This window comes from Silurus aristotelis (genome assembly GCF_946808225.1).
Source record: "Silurus aristotelis genome assembly, chromosome: 2".
NCBI classification, from domain to species: domain Eukaryota; kingdom Metazoa; phylum Chordata; class Actinopteri; order Siluriformes; family Siluridae; genus Silurus; species Silurus aristotelis.
Window position 1 is genome coordinate 5,635,306 of NC_139575.1, and position 19,916 is coordinate 5,655,221.

Below are 19,916 nucleotides of genomic sequence, written 5' to 3' on the forward strand. Positions count from 1 at the left end.
TCAGTTGTTGAGGAATGATGGTGTTAAATGCTGAAATATTAAGTACTGAATCATAACTGGTGGAATTTACTTAAACTTATACTATAGTTTGATGTACTTTAAGCTTAAACACCACAATGTAATGTTATATCAGCATTCACCAGCAGAATTTAGCAGATTCCCTTAAATATATATATATAGTGACTTACAGAAGTGCTTTGTAGAGATACAAATATAGATAGAGATACAGAAAGTGTCACTGTGTTACACCCATCGTCTTCAGACAGACAGAAGAGAATTTGTTGTGCAGTAATCTGATTTTTGAAACGTTATGGAACTTTTATAATTCACACACCGTCCTGCTGTCTTCCATTCCTCTGTTACCCACTTTGTACTGTAGAGGGCAGTAGAGAGTACACACTGACATTGAGTAATAAATATCCAGTAATTTTAATTGTGAATCACTGAGGGGAAAAATAACTCACAGGGAGAAAAATGCTCACAGTGATATCAAACATTTATTTACCTTCATTCTGGCTAAAAACATTTTTGCATCAGTAATTGTAAACATTTTGTATTGTGCTAATGTATTTTACACATATTTTACACACACACTTCCTGAACAGTTCTTACTTATGCATAAAAGAAGGGGAAGTTGGCATGGCATCAGTTACTGGTTAAAACAGTTAAAGATGCAGCACATTCATGGAGCAGGACAGAGACAGTAACAGTGTGTAACAGTGTGTAGCAGAACAGGAGATTTTATATTTTTCTGAAGTGGATTTGGTGTGGAGATCTGTGAGTTTGACCTCAGGATGAAGATCCTCCTCATCATCTTTACCTTCTGCCTGATCTCAGGTAAAGAAATGCACTTTATAATAATACTCACTATCAGCAGCAGTGTTAAATGAAGGAAGGTTTTGCTCAGATGGATATTTGGTGTTTTGTTAGATGGAGGAGCCTCCAAGAATGTAACAGGATATTCAGGAGGTGAAGTCCTTATCAAGTGCAAGTATAATACAGAATACACACAAAACCTAAAATATTTCTGTAAGGGTTCAAGGCCAGGCTGTTCTGACCAAATAAAGACTGGAGATAAAAATATGTTGGTAACTTCAGGAAGATTCTCACTGTTTGATGACACCAAATCAGCAGAGTTCAGTGTGATGATCAGAGAGATCACTGTAGAGGACACTGGGACGTATCAGTGTGGAGTTAATATAACTTGGGAAAACAACATTTACACACCAGTGGAACTAAAAGTAAAGGAAGCTGAGCCTCCAACCACTGCCTTCTGTTTATCTTCACAAAGCTCTAGTGTCATTAGCAGACACAATACCAAGTAATCACACTTCATTACTAAACTTTATTATTATTTTAACTTTTTTTTTACATTTCACTCTTCTGTTCAAATACTGACATCAAACATGTTCCCATTTCTCTGGCTAAAATATTAATCAGCTTTCTGTGCATTTAACTTTATTTCCTGACTATATGTAAAACAGCATATTAAATCCGAACCAAATTTTCTGCAAACTGAAATTTTCATTCTTCTTTCAGTCACTTCTTGTATTTATATCAGTTCATTTGCCAGACTTTTCATTACAATGTGTGAATCTGAGCATGTTGTCATTGCTCATTATATCCTTTACCTTTTTGCTTAGACACTTCATTATGTTTTTGATTGCTCTGTTCTGTTCTGTTTGCCTGATATTTCACTCCTGCCTATTTTCACCATAAGTTTGCACTGGAGAGGACATACGTGAGTGGGTTGTTGTCGCTGAAAACCGTGAATGTTCGGGCGTTATATAGATAGTCTCTGAATCTCTCTGTCACTGACCACCTGAGAGCAAGGAACTCTAACTTTCCAGAGTGTAAGTGGTAGTTACGTTCCGATGTAGTACGCGTTCGTGAGCCATATGCTATTACGCGGAGCTTATCATCTTGCTTTTGGTATAGCACATCACCTAAACCTTGGTTTGAAGCATCAATGTGCAGAATGAATGGTAGTGAAAAGTCTGGGAATCCGAGGACAGGTTGTTCGACCAGATAGTTGATTAATTGCTCCAAAACTGCTTGGTGCTCCGCTGTCCATGTTATTGGCTGGTTTGAGGGTAATCCAGTGTTCTTGTGTTTGATCTGTCTTGATGTCTTACATGTGTTTTCTTCCCCTGGAGTACCTTTAAGCAAGTCATATATTGGTCCAGCAATCCTTGAAAAATCTTTAATATATTGCCGGTAAAAACTTAAAAGGCCCATCATAGTTCGCAGCTGTCCAACAGTGCTGGGTCTCTTCTTCTTTAAGGCTTGCACAGCTTCTGTATCAGCTGGATCCACTTTGCTGCCTTCAGCAGAGACAATCCTTCCAAAATAGCGAACTTCCCTCTTGAACAGGACACACTTGCTTGGTTTTAACTTGATTCCATTCTTTAGAAGCTGTTGTAATACTTTTTTCACATGGTGGACGTGGTCTTCGAAACATTTGCTGTAAACCAAGACATCATCAAGGTATGGGACACATATTTCGTCTCTTAAGTTCTCCAGGCACTGCTCCATGCACCTCTGAAAGGTGGCTGGGGCATTCATTAATACAAATGGAATTTGTATCCATTCATATAGCCCCCACGGAGTTACAAATGCTGTCAAGGGCCTACTTTTCTTTGCCATAAACCCTTGATGATATGCTTGGCCCTGATCTAATAAAGAGAACCACGAGTTTCCACCTAAGTTATCAAGGATATCTTGCACCCGCGGAATGGGCTGGCGATCTGGGTGAGTTTTCTTATTCACCTCTCTGTAATCTATACAAAGACGTAACATCCTGTCCTTTTTCCTGACACAGACAACAGGGGATGAGTATGACCATATTGATTTTTTTTTTATCCATCCCTGAGCGATGAGGTTGTGTAGATAGTCTTTTACCTCTCTATACAGTGGCTTTGGGACAGACAGACAGACAGACAGACAGACAGACAGACAGACAGACAGACAGACAGACAGACAGACAGACAGACAGACAGACAGATAGATAGATAGATAGATAGAGTGAGGAAAAAAAGTATTTGACCACCCTGCTATTTTGCAAGTTCTCCCACTTAGAAATCATGGAGGGGTCTGAAATTGTCATCGTAGGTGCATGTCCACTGTGAGAGACATAATCTAAAAAGAAAAATCCAGAAATCACAATATATGATTTTTTAACTATTTATTTGTATGATACAGCTGCAAATAAGTATTTGAACACCTGAGAAAGTCAATGTTAATATTTGGTACAGTAGCCTTTGTTTGCAATTACAGAGGTCAAACGTTTCCTGTAGTTTTTCACCAGGTTTGCACACACTGCAGGGGGGATTTTGGCCCACTCCTCCACACAGATCTTCTCTAGATCAGTCAGGTTTCTGGCCTGTCGCTGAGAAACACGGAGTTTGAGCTCCCTCCAAAGATTCTCTATTGGGTTTAGGTCTGGAGACTGGCTAGGCCACGCCAGAACCTTGATATGCTTCTTACAGAGCCACTCCTTGGTTATCCTGGCTGTGTGCTTCGGGTCATTGTCATGTTAAGACGTGCCTGACTGTCAATCTCCCTCAGACTGGGGCTCCAGAACTCCGGACTGGGGCTCCAGAACTCACCCCGTGGGGTCTCAATGATCCTAAGGAAGGTGAGAAATCAGCCCAGAACTACTCAGGAGGAGCTGGCCAATGACCTGAAAAGAGCTGGGACCACCGTTTCCAAGGTTACTGTTGGTAATACATTAAGACGTCATGGTTTGAAATCATGCATGGCACGGAAGGTTCCCCTGCTTAAACCAGCACATGTCCAGGCACGTCTAAAGTTTGCCAATGACCATTTGGATGATCCAGAGGAGTCATGGGAGAAAGTCATGTGGTCTGATAAGACCAAAATAGAACTTTTGGGTCATAATTCCACTAAACGTGTTTGGAGGAAGAAGAATGATGAGTACCATCCCAAGAACACCATCCCTACTGTGAAGCATGGGGGTGGTAGCATCATGCTTTGGGGGTGTTTTTCTGCACTTGGGACAGGGCAACTGCACTGTATTAAGCAGAGGATGACCGGGGCCATGTATTGCGAGATTTTGGGGAACAACCTCCTTCCCTCAGTTAGAGCATTGAAGATGGGTCGAGGCTGGGTCTTCCAACATGACAATGACCCGAAGCACACAGCCAGGATAACCAAGGAGTGGCTCTGTAAGAAGCATATCAAGGTTCTGGCATTGCCTAGCCAGTCTCCAGACCTAAACCCAGTAGAGAATCTTTAGGAGGGAGCTCAAACTCCGTGTTTCTCAGCGACAGGCCAGAAACCTGACTGATCTAGAGAAGATCTGTGTGGAGGAGTGGGCCAAAATCCCTCCTGCAGTGTGTGCAAGCCTGGTGAAAAACTACAGGAAACGTTTGACTCTGTAATTGCAAACAAAGGCTACTGTACCAAATATTAACATTGACTTTCTCAGGTGTTCAAATACTTATTTGCAGCTGTATCATACAAATAAATAGTTAAAAAATCATACATTGTGATTTCTGGATTTTTTTTTTTAGATTATGTCTCTCACAGTGGACATGCACCTACAATGACAATTTCAGACCCCTCCATAATTTCTAAGTGGGAGAACTTGCAAAATAGCAGGGTGTTCAAATACTTATTTTATATATATATACACACACATACATTATATACACAAAAAAATGTGAAATGTTGGGCAGAATGTACAGTAATGATAAAGATACATACAGATATAAATAGTGCAGATGTAATGAGGAGTGAAAAAGATATAATATGTAGTATGTACATGTATTGTACATAGGTTATATACAGTCTTTTGTTTATGTTTGTTTTGTAGTGATTAGCGGTGTAGTGTAGAGTTCAGTAATGTGATGGTGGATGGAAAAAAGTCCCTGAACTTGCTGGTTCTGGTGCGTAAGTTCCTGTATCTCCTTCGTGTTGCCGATGTCTAGTAATGCTTGTCGGCTATATGAGATGTGTGCAAGCCTGTTCTGCGTGGATAAACTTGCTGTTAATGGAGAAATTGCTACTAAATCGCAAAATCTGGAGAGACGCTGGGCTTCGCGTTGTGCACGCGCCGCCATCTTGGTATGAGGAGCTTGAGACTGGAGTTGTATCTCTAAGGGATATTTGCAGCTCAAGATTGTCAATGCATCCAATATCCTTATCTGACTTGGAGAATGATGCAATTTCCTCTCGTAACATCTGTCGTGCTGTTTCCATTTCAGATTCACTCAGATGACTCAGGTCAACTGGAGGGTCCCAAGCATCATTGGTGAGTTTAGCACTCTCTGTTTGGACCTGGTTTACTGAAACAGACATGGGATGACTTAACTGATCAGAGGAGATAGCTGGAAAAATCCCTTTCACTTCATGTGCTGTCCCAATGACCGTCTTACTAATCAGGGCAATGTCATGATCCGTGGGATTCTCTGCATCAATTATAACATATGGTGGTGCACCCTTCTTTACTTTGACAAGTGTTTCTCGAAACTCAAGTCCCTCTGTCCACTTGGGATTAATATTAGGCTCGAACATCAAAGTTGTGTCTTCCTTAAGTGGGCTGGTCTTTAACCAAAGAAATATACATTAACACAGAACATCACATGCTTTATACCCAGTCTGTAAAATGCCTCGCATTACTATATGAAAAGTATAAAGTATATGTGTGAAATTTGCCCCAGTTAATATATAACAAAACAAATATACTAAAGGCTGAATATCTCTGCATATGTGCAAACATCCAACACAGGCCTCAAAAATAGTAACATTCTCACTTTTATAACATTTCCATATATACTGTATATAGTTTAACAAAAGCATGGTAACCCACATAAAGATTGATTACAAAATTGGTCCAAGTCATTAGATCTCACTTAATACATGAACACAAAAGCATAGAAACAGTTGTACTTTTAGTCTTTTAGTTTAACATCTCAAAGACATCACATCTCTAACAACAATAAACTTGCTCACCCTTTCAATTATCATATTTATTAGTTATTGGAGCTTACCTGAAAAGAGAATTTTAATATTTTAAAATAAAGTAAGACACAAGCACATTTGATCTGCTTCCCTTTCTTGATCTGTAACAAGTGTGGGGGAAGTAGTGATGTCCGGTTCGTGAACGAATCGTTCATTTGAACTGGTTCTTTTTAGTGAACCGGTCGAACCGGTTCACCAAATCGGACTGAATCGTTCAAAACAGTTTGCGTCTCAAATCAGCACTAATCAACAAAATTACTCAAGTTACTCACTTTTGAATGTGTATGACCGTCTATCCGACTCAAAATAAATCGATATCCCTGAGAATGGGGTTCTTCTCTAGTTTCTCCAACAGTACACACATTAAACTGAAACATGCTGCTGAACAAATGATCATCACTGAGCATGCGCATACCTGCCGATTCCGAGAAGCACACATACATTTAGTACATTATAATGGACCATAATGTTTCTTTTTCTTTGTCATTTATAACCACTACATTTACCGGCAGTGTCAGTAAACATATACTCACAATCCCTTTGGTTTTGAAAGGGTCTGTTTTTAGAAGCAACTTTTCTCTTCGCCACTGTGAGGCGCTGTTTCACAATAACTTTACAATAGGGTTAAATACATCAACAGAAGCTCGACTTGATTGACGCAGCAATGTTCCCAGGTAGCCTAGCATTCGGTAAGGCAGCTGAAGCGCTGCATCATGGGATCTGTAGTTTGTGTTATCAGCGGTTCATATCGCCGGGCCATTAATAACAATAATAATAGATCTTTATAAAATCATCTCGCGGGCCAGATGAAATTGTACATCGTGCCAGATGTGAGTTTGACACATGTGCTCTATGGGCTCCATTCTCATGCTTGTGTTTTGGATGAATATTTTACTTCATATATGTTGTTTCCCCTCTATGTGTCTTTGTGCTCTTGTGGGCCTAGTACAGCTCTGATAAGGAACTAGTGTGACTCATACTCTAACAAGTCACCAACCTTTTTGACACAGAGAGCTACTTCTTGGGTACCGACTAATGTGAAGGGCTACCAGTTTGATACACACTTCTTGAATAACAAATTTGCTCAATTTACATTTAGTTATATGTTATTATTCATAATTAATGATATTGTTCATGTACATGATTTCTCACAATAATAATCAACAATGATTTAACAATGTAGAAAACAGCTATTTTTAGGAAAGGCCCGCGAGCGACTCATGTGGTCCTTGCAGGGGACCTGGTGCCCACGGGCACCACGGGCACCATGCAGTGCACCCCTGCTCTAGAGTGAGACAAATTGGGCCTGCTCTCATTTTAATTAATCACAACATACAGCCTGTTCTGATTGGGACGTGACCTCACATTACCCATTGACCAGTTATTTCAATGAAATTCCTAAATTCAGACATTTCAGTTCTTATCCATAGCCATGTGTTGAGATTAGGGGATGCTGTAATTAAATAAAACTAAACATGTCCCGATTCTGATGCATTTTCTTGTGCCTGAATTCACTTTGTCCATTCATTTATTTTGATAATCTATAGAGGTGCTGATATAATAATGGTATAATGTTGCTGTTAATAAATTTTTATTTGATAAATTATGTTAAATGATGGCTGTATTATTTATTCACTGTTGCATGTGTTAGGATGTTACTCAGTAAAATAGACAAATTTCTGCAGTTCAGTGTTTCTTTAGTCTTTTCTTTATCTTCTTCTTCTTCTTCTTTCGGCTGCTCCCATTAGGGGTCGCCACAGCGGATCATCCGTCTCCATACCACCCTGTCCTCTACATCTGTCTCTTTCACACCAACTACCTGCATGTCTTCCCTCACCACATCCATGAACCTCCTCCTTGGCCTTCCTCTTTTCCTCCTACCTGGTGGGTCCATCTTCAGCATTTTTCTACCAATATAATTCGTGTCCCTTCTCTGCACATGTCCAAACCATCTCAATCTCGCCTCCCTCACCTTGTCACCAAAACATCCTACATGTGCTGTCCCTCTAATAAACTCATTTCTAATCTTGTCCATCCTCGTCACTCCCAACGAAAACCTTAACATCTTCAGCTATGCTACCTCCAGCTCCATCTCCTGTCTTTTACTCAATGCCACTGTCTCTAATCCATACAACATCGCAGGTCTCACCACAGTCCTATAAACTTTCCCTTTCATTCTTGCAGATACCCTACTATCACAAATCACTCCTGTCACTCTTCTCCACCCACTCCACCCTGCCTGCACTCTTTTCTTTACTTCTCTAACACACTCTCCATTACTTTGCACTGTTGACCCCAGGTACCTGAATTCCTCCACCTTCTCCACCTCTTCTCCCTGCAACCGCATCACTCCACTGCCCTCCCTCTCATTCACACACATGTACTCTGTCTTACTCCTACTGACTTTCATTCCCCTTCTCTCAAGCGCATATCTCCACCTCTCCAGGCTCTTCTCAACCTGCTCTCTACTCTCACCACAAATCACAATATCATCTGCAAACATCATAGTCCAGGGAGACTCCTGTCTGACCTCGTCCGTCAACCTGTCCATCACCACTGCAAACAGGAAAGGGCTCAGGGCCGATCCTTGATGCAGTCCAACCTTCACCCTGAACCAGTCTGCCGTACCTACTGCACACTTCACTGCCGTCACACTGTCCTCATACATGTCCTGCACCACCCTCACATACTTCTCTGACACACCTGACTTCCTCATACAACTCCTCTCTCGGCACCCTGTCGTACGCTTTCTCTAAATCCACAAATACACAATGCAGCTCCTTCTGTCCTTCTCTATACTTCTCCATCAACATCCTCAAAGCAAATAAGGCATCTGTGGTGCTCTTCCTCGGCATGAAACCATACTGTTGCTCACAGACGGTCACCTCTTCTCTCAGCCTGGCTTCCACTACTCTTTCCCATAACTTCATGGTGTGACTGATCAACTTAATTCCCCTGTAGTTACTGCAGGTCTGCACATCTCCCTTATGTTTAAAGATCGGTACCAGCACACTCCTTCTCCATTCCTTAGGCATCCTCTCCCCTTCCAGAATCCTGTTAAACAATCTGGTTAAAAACTCCACTGCCATCTCTCCTAAACATCTCCACGCTTCTACCGGTATGTCATCTGGTCCAACCGACTTTCCATTCTTCATCCTCTTAATCGCTGCTCTCACTTCCTCCTTACTAATCCTATCTACATCCTGCTTCACCAACTCCACATTCTCCAACCTTCTCTCTCTCTGATTTTCCTCATTCATCAGCTGCTCAAAATACTCCCTCCATCTTCTCAACACACTCTCCTCATTAGTCAACACATTTCCCTCTCCATCCTTTATTGCTCTAACTTGCAGTACATCCTTCCCAGCTCGGTCCCTCTGCCTGGCCAATCGGTACAAATCCTTTTCTCCTTCCGTAGTGTCCAACCTCTTATACAGCTCCTCATATGCCTTTTCCTTGGCTTTCGCCACATCCCTTTTTACCTGCTGCCGCATCTCCTTGTACTCCTGCCTACTTTTCTCATCACTCTGTCGATCCCACTTCTGTTTTGCCAACCTCTTTCCCCTAATGCTCTCCTGCACTTCCTCATTCCACCACCACGTCTCCTTGTCTTGCTTTCTATTTCCAGATGTCACACCAAGTACTTTTCTAGCTGCCTCCCTCATCGCTCCTGCAGTAGTTGCCCAATCATCCGGCACCTCTTCACCACCACCAAGCCCCTGTCTGACCTCTTCCCTGAACCTCACACTACACTCTTCCTCCTTCAGTTTCCACCATCTTATTCTTCTTTCAATCCTTACTTTCCTCCTCTTCTTCTTCGCCTCCAAAACCATCCTACAGACCACCATCCGATGCTGTCTAGCTACACTGTCCCCCGCCAACACCTTACAGTCTCCAATCTCCTTCAGGTTGCATCTCCTACACAGAACATAATCCACCTGTGTGCACCTTCCTCCACTCTTATACGTCACCCTATGATCCTCCTTCTTCTTAAAATACGTGTTCACCACTGCCATTTCCATCCTTTTAGCAAAATCTACCACCATCTGCCCTTCCACATTCCTCTCCTTGAAACCATACCTACCCATCACCTCCTCATCACCTCTGTTCCCTTCACCTACATGCCCATTAAAGTCTGCCCCAATCACCAATCGTTCTTTCCTAGGTACACCATCTACCACTTCATCTAATTCACTCCAGAATCTTATCTTCTCCTCCATCTCACAGCCAACTTGTGGAGCATAGGCACTGATGACATTTATCATCATCCCTTCAACCTCCACCTTCACGATCATCACCCTATCAGAAACTCTCTTCACCTCCACTACACTCTTACTGTACTCTTCCTTCAGAATCACCCCTACACCATTTCTCTTTCCATCCACACCATGATAAAACAGTTTAAACCCACCTCCAATGTTCCTGGCCTTACTCCCTTTCCACTTGGTCTCCTGAACACACAGCATATCTACCTTTCTCCTCTCCATCATATCAGCTACCTCTCTCCCTTTACCCGTCATAGTACCAACATTTAAAGTACCAACCCGAACCTCTACTCTCCTACACTGCTCCTTTTCCCGCCGTCTCTGTAGACGTCTTCCTCCTCTCCTTCTCCTCCTTCGGCCAACAGTAGCCCAATTTCCACCGGTACCCTGTCGGCTAACGATACCTGTGGCGGTCGTTGTTAACCCGGGCCTCGACCGATCCGGTATGAAATTTTCATTTGTGATCCGCATATTTGATTTGGGACATGTTTTACGCTGGATGCCCTTCCTAACGCAACCCTCCCCATTTACCCGGGCTTGGGACCGGCACTAAGAGTGCACTGGCTTGTGCCCCCCTAATGGCTGGGTTTTATATATATATATATATATACACGCACACACACACACACACACACACACACACACACACACACACACACACACACTGGCGGTCAAAATTAGAGAATAATTTATAAACAATTGAACAATTTTTCAATAATATCATCTTCACTGCTCAACAGTTGAAGGAGTTTTTGTCCTGTCTATACCATGCTACCAGAACACCTTTTCTGTAAAATAACTAAGGCATTTAAAATATAAATATTATTTTGCAGAAAACACATTGATAAAAATTAGAGAACAACAATGACTGTAGCATTTAAAAAGATTACAACAAAATGAAGGTTACAACAGTTAGCAATTAGTAGGAAGTGTACAGGCCTCTGCTCTGAATGACTTCAGCACATCTGCAGCCACAGGACAGCACTAGTCTCTCACACTGCTCTGGTGTGATTTTGGTCCACTCTTCTTCCAGTCTCCTCCATAGTTCGGTGACTGTAGTGGGTTTCTTGGGCATAACTTTGTCGCCAAGGATTTTCCAGAGGTTCTCTATTGGGTTGAGATCAGGACTCTGGGCAGGCCATGTCATTATTTCAATGTTTTCAGTTTCAAGGAACTGCTTTAACCGTTTTGCCGTGTGACATGATGCGTTGTCCTGCATGAACACTGCGGGCTGATTGGGTGATGAATGAAGGGAAGGAACCATATGTTGTTGAAGAAGGTTCTGATAAACATTTGCATTCACACTGCCATGTAGCTGTACAGTGAGGAAAATAAGTATTTGAACACCTTGCTATTTTGCAAGTTCTCCCACTTAGAAATCATGGAGGGGTCTGAAACTAAATCATGGAGGGGTTCTGGCATGTCCCTAGCCAGTCTCCAGACCTAAACCCAATAGAGAATCTTTGGAGGGAGCTCAAAAGCACCACATCATAAATATGGATGATGTTCCTCTGACATTTGAACTGCTTCTCACTCACACTGTCTACAGGAAAGGAGAATCATTCGTCACGCTGAAAACAACCGGGCATGAAAAAACACACTTCACCTGTGTTCTGAGCTGCACGGCATCGGGAGAAAAGCTTCCACCGATGGTGATTTTTAAACGCACGACGATGCCAAAAGATAAACTCTCGAGAGAAATAGTTGTGAAAGGAAGAAGGAAGACAGTGAACAATGACTTTCTTGGTAGGCTACTGTTTAGATACAAGCCGTCTAACAGACACTGTCTTTCGTTAAAGCCTGTGTAAAGTTAATTAGTTTCAGTGTAGACAGGTGCGGCTTATTTATGTTCAAAATAAAAATCTTTTTAAAATTCAGTGGGTGCGGCTTATATTTGGGTGCGCTTAATAGTCCAGAAATTACGGTACTGATACCAGAAAAATCTAAAGTACAGTAACAAAGTATTTGTACTTCATAACACAGATAATTTTTCCTAAGGAAAAAAGAACCTGGTATATCAAATAGACCCCAGAACATCAGAGATGCTTTGACTAGAGTTGGAAATGAAAATAGACAGGTGACAACTGCATATGGATTAAACCCTGTAGCTGAACCCTGTAACAAGCTTTGATGATTATATAAATTGTCATTGTTTTTGTTTGTTTCAACAAGATTCTTATTTTTATTCTTGTTGTTGTTGTTGTTGTTATAAATGTTTTAAGCTGAATAAACATTTGTCCTTTGCAAATTTGTTAAACACATCTGTTTCCTTTTTTATTGTATCTAGGAATTTGTGTCCTTCCTTTGGTTTATGCTTAATCAAAAACTTGTGAAAGAGGGAAATCCGCTAGCAGCTGAAAGGACAAAAACTGGGCTGTGGATACTGAATATACACTGACCAGTCTTAAGTTCATGGCCATCAATCAGGCATAACATAATGGCCACCTGCCTAATAATGTGTTGGTCCCTATTTCACTGCCACAACAGTTCTGGCCGGCTGAGCATTAACAGCATTAACTTTTTATGTGTGTGTGTGTGTGTGTGTGTGTGTGTGTGTGTGTGTGTGTGTGTGTGTGTGAGTGTGTGAGAGAGAGAGAGAGAGAGAGAGAGAGAGAGAGAGAGAGAGAGAGAGAGAGAGAGAGAGAGAGGGAAAACAAAGAAAGGAAAAGTGAACAAAAAAAACTTGGCAAAAACATACATTTGATTTTTTATATACTGACGCCTGTCTCCAAACTTCCTTTTTTTCTGATGCTTCAAACTACTTTATTCACAGACACACAGCACAGTCACAGAGCAGAACAGAGACAGTAAAAGTGTGTAGCAGAACAGGAGCTTTAATATCTTTCTGAAGTGGATTTGGTGTGGAGATCTGTGAGTTTGACCTCAGGATGAAGATCCTCCTCCTCATCTTCACCTTCTGCCTGATCTCAGGTAAAGAAATGCATTTTATAATAATCCTCACTATCAGGAGCAGTGTTACATGAAGGAAGGTTTTGCTCAGATGGATATTTGGTGTTTTGTTAGATGGAGGAGACTCCAAAGAAGTAAAAGAATATTCAGGAGGTGACGTCCTTTTTAGGTGCAAGTATGATACAGAATACACACAAAACCCAAAATATTTCTGTAAGGGTTCATGGCCAGGCTGTTCTGATCTAATAAAGACAGAAGACAAAAACATGTGGGTAACATCAGGAAGATTCTCACTGTTTGATGACACCAAATCAGCAGAGTTCTGGGTGATGATCAGAGAGCTCACTGTAAAGGACACTGGGACGTATCAGTGTGGAGTTGATAAATCTTTGGGAAAGGACATTTACACACCAGTGGAACTAAAAGTAAATGAAGGTGAGTCTCCAACCACTGCCTTGTGTTTATCTTCACAAAACTCTAGTGTCATTAGCAGACACACAAAATGGCTGAGAATTCCATCTGTACAACTATTATAATTTCTAACTATGACTAAAATATCGTTTAAATTCCAAAATAATCTTTTGTTAGATGGAGGAGCCTCCAAGGAAGTAACAGGATATTCAGGAGGAGGAGTCCTTATCAAGTGCAAGTATACTACTAAATACAAAGGAAACCTAAAATATTTCTGTGAGGATTCATCGCCAGGCTGTTCTGATCTAATAAAGACAGGAGATAAAAACATGTGGGTAACATCAGGAAGATTCTCACTGTTTGATGACACCAAATCAGCAGAGTTCAGGCTGATGATCAGAGAGCTCACTGTAGAGGACACTGGGACATACCAGTGTGGAGTTGATAAATCTTTGGGAAACGACATTTACACACCAGTGGAACTAACAGTAAAGGAAGGTGAGTCTCCAGCCACTGCCTTTACTATTTACTTATAACTTAAATATTTAATTAAATAATTATAATTTCTAACTATGAATAAAATATAATTTTAAATCCAAAATAATCTCTTTTTATGCAACATATTAAACTCAACTGTTTTCTTTTCACCATCAGTTGTTTTCATAACATTTCTGGGGTAAAAAAAAAAAGATTTTTTAAATGTTTATATTTTTTCAAGTCTTGAAGCTTAGATTTCATAAAAAAAAAAAAAAAAGAACTAAACTGAAGTATAAGTTGATTGAGCTCGATCTGAAATTTTTAACTTGTAACAGGAAGCTTGAGCTCTAGAGAAGTAAGTGCAGATGCAGGGGGAGGAATCAACATCAAGTGCAGATATAAGGATGAATATAAAGACAAAACCAAATTGTTCTGTAAGATTGGAACACAAAACTGATGTTTTAATAAAACAACAAAATTTAACAGTGAATGGACCCATGATGGCAGATTCTCAATTCATGACAACAGAAGTGTAGGATTCTTCAGTGTGTTTATTAGAGAGCTGATTATGAAGGACACTGGAACATACTTGTGTGTTGTTACTGTATGTGATAAAATAGAGATAAATCTGATAATCTACATTGTAGTGAAGCTGAATATCATATCATAGCAAGAATCATATATTATATCATATAATTATTATAATTATGTTTTGTGTCTAAAATTACTATATAACTGTTTAGGTGTTTTAGAATTAGGATGCAAATTAGCATATACACTGATCTGATTCTTTCTGATTTGCAGATCTGTCCTATGAAAAGTCCATCAGTAAGACTGTCCATGAAGGAGGAGATTTGAAAATCAGCTGTAAATACCCACAATCCCTCAAGAATCATGCCAAGTTTCTTTGCAAGGGGCTGCAACCTACTGCTTGTGTTTATAATGAATCTGTTACAGAAAGTAGAAAAGATGTAAATGTGGGGAAATTCTCCCTGTATGATGACAGAACAAAACAAATCTTCACTGTGAGTATTAGAAATGTAATTGAGCAGGATTCTGGTGAATACTGGTGTGGAGCTGAAGCAGCCTGGACATCTGATCATGGATACAAAGTTTATTTTACACAGATCAGCCTGACAGTTACTGGTGAGTTTGTAGAGACGTGGAGACACATTGTCTCATCAGAATTTCTGAAGTTTCACACATACTAAATGTAATTCTCACTATCAGCAGCAGTATTACATTAAGGAAGGTTTTGCTTAGATGGATATTTGGTGTTTTGTTAGATAGAGGAGCCTCCAAGGAAGTAACAGGATATTCAGGAGGTGAAATCCTTATCAAGTGCAAGTATGATACAAAAGACACACAAAACCTAAAGAAATTCTGTAAGGATTCATGGCCAGGCTGTTCTGATCTAATAAAGACAAGAGATAAAAACATGTGGGTAACTTCAGGAAGATTCTCACTGTTTGATGACACCAAATCAGCAGAGATCAGCGTGATGATCAGAGAGCTCACTGTAGAGGACACTGGGACGTATCAGTGTGGAGTTGATCAATTTCGGGAAATGTATATTTATCTGCCAGTGGAGCTGAAGGTGCAGGAAGGTGAGTCTCCAACCACTGCCTTCTGTATCTTCACAAAGCTCTAGTTTCATTAGCAGACACAATACCAATTATCACACTCCATTGACTAATATACTTGTGTAAAGTTTTACAGAATTTTTTTATTTTAAGTTTTCACTTTTCCTGCCTGAAATATTAATCACCTTTCTGTAGATTCAACTTTATTTTCTGACTATAGTTGAAGCAGCAAATTAAAAAACAAACCAACCTGCAAACTGCTTATTGAACTTTCATGCTGATTTAATTTGCACTTCTCTCATCTTGTCCAGAACACATCAGTAGTGTTTTACTCAAATACCAACTAACCGTCTGTACCAGTGAATGTTTACATGATGACAGACTTTCAGTTCATGACAACAGAAGTGCAGGATTCTTCAGTGTGTTTATCAGAGAGCATATTACGGAGGACACTGAAACACATTCATGTGCTGTTACTGATTCTGATTAAATACAGACCTGAATAGTGAAGCTGAATGTTAGAATATAAGAGACACAAAAATTTGTGTTTCAGCAGATAAAAAAAAAAAACTTTGGACATTTGTGTCAGGGATTCACCCTGCCACGCCCCCCCTCTGTAGCTGTCAGGGATTCACCCTGCCACGCCCCCCTCTGTAGCTGTCAGGGATTCACCCTGCCACGCCCCCCTCGATAGCAGTCACGCTGCTTTCCAAGATAACCGACAGCTGTGGCTCATTAAAGAACAGACTACATAATCTCACGTTCTTGAGTCACAGGCTGTCGGTCGTTATATTGTCAAGCTGGACAATCGCGTGGCTGTTAGACCGCCGGCTGTATATCCGAATTCCACTTCCGACTTGGATTACTCATTGCCGAAGGCTTTATGGATTATGCTTGGGACATTCAAACTCATAGCGGACAACGCGTATCGAGCGGATGTCTTTGTTTGTTGTTTTCAACGGCTTATGAGTGTTTTTGTGTTGTACGTTTTTTGAAATAAAAGGACAACGATCGGAATATATCGGCTTCCGCGTCTGCAGCCTGACAGAACGACCTACCTGTACCGAACGCGGATTCGCCATTCCGCGATCCCGACCGCAACGGATCGGCAGCTGAACCCGGCTTCGGATTTCCTCCGGAAGCTCAGTGCCGCTCCTCGCGGTTCAGATCCACAGAAGCCGGATCATGAGAGCGCGGCTGCGCCACGCCCCTCAGAGAGAGCGAGGGGATTACCGGCTCGTTACTCGGGGGAAAAAAGACGAATTGGGCGGATTTCTGCAAGGCATCGGCGAGTATGTGGCTGTTAACATTTCCCGGTTTCCTTCCGAACGAGCCAAGATTGCCCTCTGTATTTCCCTCCTGTCTGGTAAAGTTCTTGCCAAAGCCAGCTCACTATGGAGCGCCGAAGGGGGCAAATTCGGCTCACTCGCCGAATTCAGCGGGCTGCTTCTGGGGAAGTTGGGGATAGAGGTGGTGGATCTCCACTACAGTCCCCTTGAGGAGGAAGGTGCTCCATTTCAAGGTTCTCAAGAGCACGCGGCTCCGTGCCGGATCTCCCATGAGCCTGCAGCTCAGCCCCAATGTTTTGATGAGAGGGCTGCTTCATCTCAGGGTCTCTAACAGCGTGCTGCTGTGTTCCGGGGTTCTCGTGGACGCACCACACCATCTCCAAGCGTCGGCGAGCACACCATGCCGTCACAGAGCTTCTACAGGCGTGCCGATCTGTTCCGAGGTTCCCGTGGGCGTGCCACGCCGCCACAGTGTCTCCAGGAGCGTGCTTTCCCGCCACAGAGTCTTCACGAGAGCGCCGCGCCGCCACAGAGTCTTCACGAGAGCGCCGCGCCGCCACAGAGTCTTCACGAGAGCGCCGCGCCGCCACAGAGTCTTCACGAGAGCGCCGCGCCGCCACAGAGTCTTCACGAGAGCGCCGCGCCGCCACAGAGTCTTCACGAGAGCGCCGCGCCGCCACAGAGTCTTCACGAGAGCGCCGCGCCGCCACAGAGTCTTCACGAGAGCGCCGCGCCGCCACAGAGTTTTCACGAGAGCGCCGCGCCGCCACAGAGTCTTCACGAGAGCGCCGCGCCGCCACAGAGTCTTCACGAGAGCGCCGCGCCACCACAGAGTCTCCAGGAGCGTGCTTTCCCGCCACAGAGTCGTCACGAGAGCGCCGCGCCGCCACAGACCCGTCACGAGAGCGCTGAGCGACTCCTCCGAGTCCCTCTCCAGACGACGCCACATCCCAGAGCCCCTTCCAAGGTGACATCTCGCCCACGGAAAGCTCGGCTCCGCCCCAGGTCCTTCCAGAGAGCTCGGCTACGCTCCAGGTCCCTCAAGAGAGCTCGGCTACGCTCCAGGTCCCTCAAGAGAGCTCGGCCCGGCTCCAGGTCCCTCAAGAGAGCTCGGCCCGGCTCCAGGTCCCTCAAGAGAGCTCGGCCCGGCTCCAGGTCCCTCAAGAGAGCTCGGCCCGGCTCCAGGTCCCTCAAGAGGGCTCGGCCCGGCTCCAGGTCCCTCAAGAGGGCTCGGCCCGGCTCCAGGCTCCTCAAGAGGGCTCGTCTCGGCTCCAGGCTCCTCCCGAGAGCTCGTCTCCGCCTCCGAGCGACCCCACGAGCTCGTCTCCGCTTTAGTGTCCCGAAGAGAGCTCCACTGATGCCGTGGACCTCCAGGCGAGCCCTTCTCCGCTCGTGGATCTCCAGGCAGGCTTCACCCCATTTCCAGGCTGCCCAGTAGGCTCCGATCTGCTCCTAAGGGTCCCAAGGAGCGCCCCTATGCCCAGGGGTTTCCCTGTGCACTCACCCCGGCTCCAGGACTGCGAAAGGGAAGTCGAACCGCTGCCCCACAGTCCCGCAGAAGGCGACGGCTCGCCCCACAGTCCCGCAGAAGGCCACGTCTCGCCCCCAGGCTCCACGCAGGGCGAAGGATCGCATCCAGGCTCCACGCAGGGCGAAGGATCGCATCCAGGCTCCACGCAGGGCGAAGGATCGCATCCAAGCTCCACAGAGGGCGACGTCTCGCCCCCAAGTCCTTCTCAGGGCGACGGATCGGTCCTCCAGGTCCCTCTGATGGCGACGTCGGTCCTCCAGGTCCCTCAGAGGGTGGTATGACGTTCCTGGTCTCCGCCCGGGACCTCCTCCACTCCCCGGTCATTGTCATGGTTGCCGTCCAGTTCCGGTTCCCCGCCATGGAGGTCGCTCCGGCTCCAATCCCCGCCAAGGGCTTTACTCAGCCTCCCGTCAGCACCGAGGGCGTGGCTCCGTTCCGGATCCTCCTGCAAGGTGTTGTTCCGTTCCGGCTCTCCGCAGAGGATGCTCACCAAGCCTCCGTTGCTCCCAGGCGTCTAAGGAGGCCTTCCTCGGAGTGCCCTGGCCCGCCTGGCATAGGTGGGTTTTGGGGCATCAGGTGTCGCCCCTGGAGGGGGGGGGTACTGTCAGGGATTCACCCTGCCACGCCCCCCCTCTGTAGCTGTCAGGGATTCACCCTGCCACGCCCCCCTCTGTAGCTGTCAGGGATTCACCCTGCCACGCCCCCCTCGATAGCAGTCACGCTGCTTTCCAAGATTACCGACAGCTGTGGCTCATTAAAGAACAGACTACTTAAACTCACGTTCTTGAGTCACAGGCTGTCGGTCGTTATATTGTCAAGCTGGACAATCGCGTGGCTGCTCGACCGCCGGCTGTATATCCGAATTCCACTTCCGACTTGGATTACTCATTGCCGAAGGCTTTATGGATTATGCTTGGGACATTCGAACTCATAGCGGACAACGCGTATCGAGCGGATGTCTCTGTTTGTTGTTTTCAACGGCTTATGAGTGTTTTTGTGTTGTACAGTTTTTGAAATAAAAGGACAATGATCGGACTATATCGGCTTCCGCGTCTGCAGCCTGACAATTTGTATGTTTAAATATACTGCATAAATGTCGGGTGTATATATACATATAAACTGAACTGATTTTTTTTGTTGTGATTTGCAGATCTTTCCTATGAGAAGTCCATCAGTAAGACTGTCCATGTAGGAGGAGATTTGACCATCAGCTGTAAATACCCACAATCCCTCAGGAGTGACCCCAAGTTTCTCTGCAAGAGAATGCACTCTGCTGCTTGTGTTTATAAAGAATCTGTTACAGAAAGTAGAAAAGATGTAAATTTTGGAAAATTCTTCCTGTATGATGACAGAGCAGAACAAATCTTTACTGTAAGTATTAGAAATGTAGCTAAAACAGATTCTGGTGAATACTGGTGTGGAGCAGAAACAGCCTGGACATCTGATCATGGATATAAGGTTTATT

At 43.8% G+C, this 19,916-nt stretch overlaps 1 protein-coding gene and 1 long non-coding RNA gene across 2 annotated transcripts in view; one reads left to right on the forward strand and one right to left on the reverse strand.

Annotated features, from left to right (window-relative positions):
* Positions 1 to 19,916, forward strand: part of LOC310737758 (obscurin-like) — a 380,181-nt gene that overhangs the window by 187,412 nt on the left and 172,853 nt on the right. The window contains exons 10-12 of the mRNA XM_083562347.1: positions 13,275 to 13,595; positions 13,749 to 14,069; positions 14,853 to 15,194. Coding sequence (XP_083418473.1) covers positions 13,275 to 13,595; positions 13,749 to 14,069; positions 14,853 to 15,194 — 984 coding nt within the window. The remainder of the gene's footprint in view (positions 1 to 13,274; positions 13,596 to 13,748; positions 14,070 to 14,852; positions 15,195 to 19,916) is intronic.
* The window catches only part of LOC310739326, a 224,718-nt gene that overhangs the window by 36,076 nt on the left and 168,726 nt on the right, over positions 1 to 19,916 (reverse strand). The gene's annotated exons all lie outside the window — the stretch shown is intronic.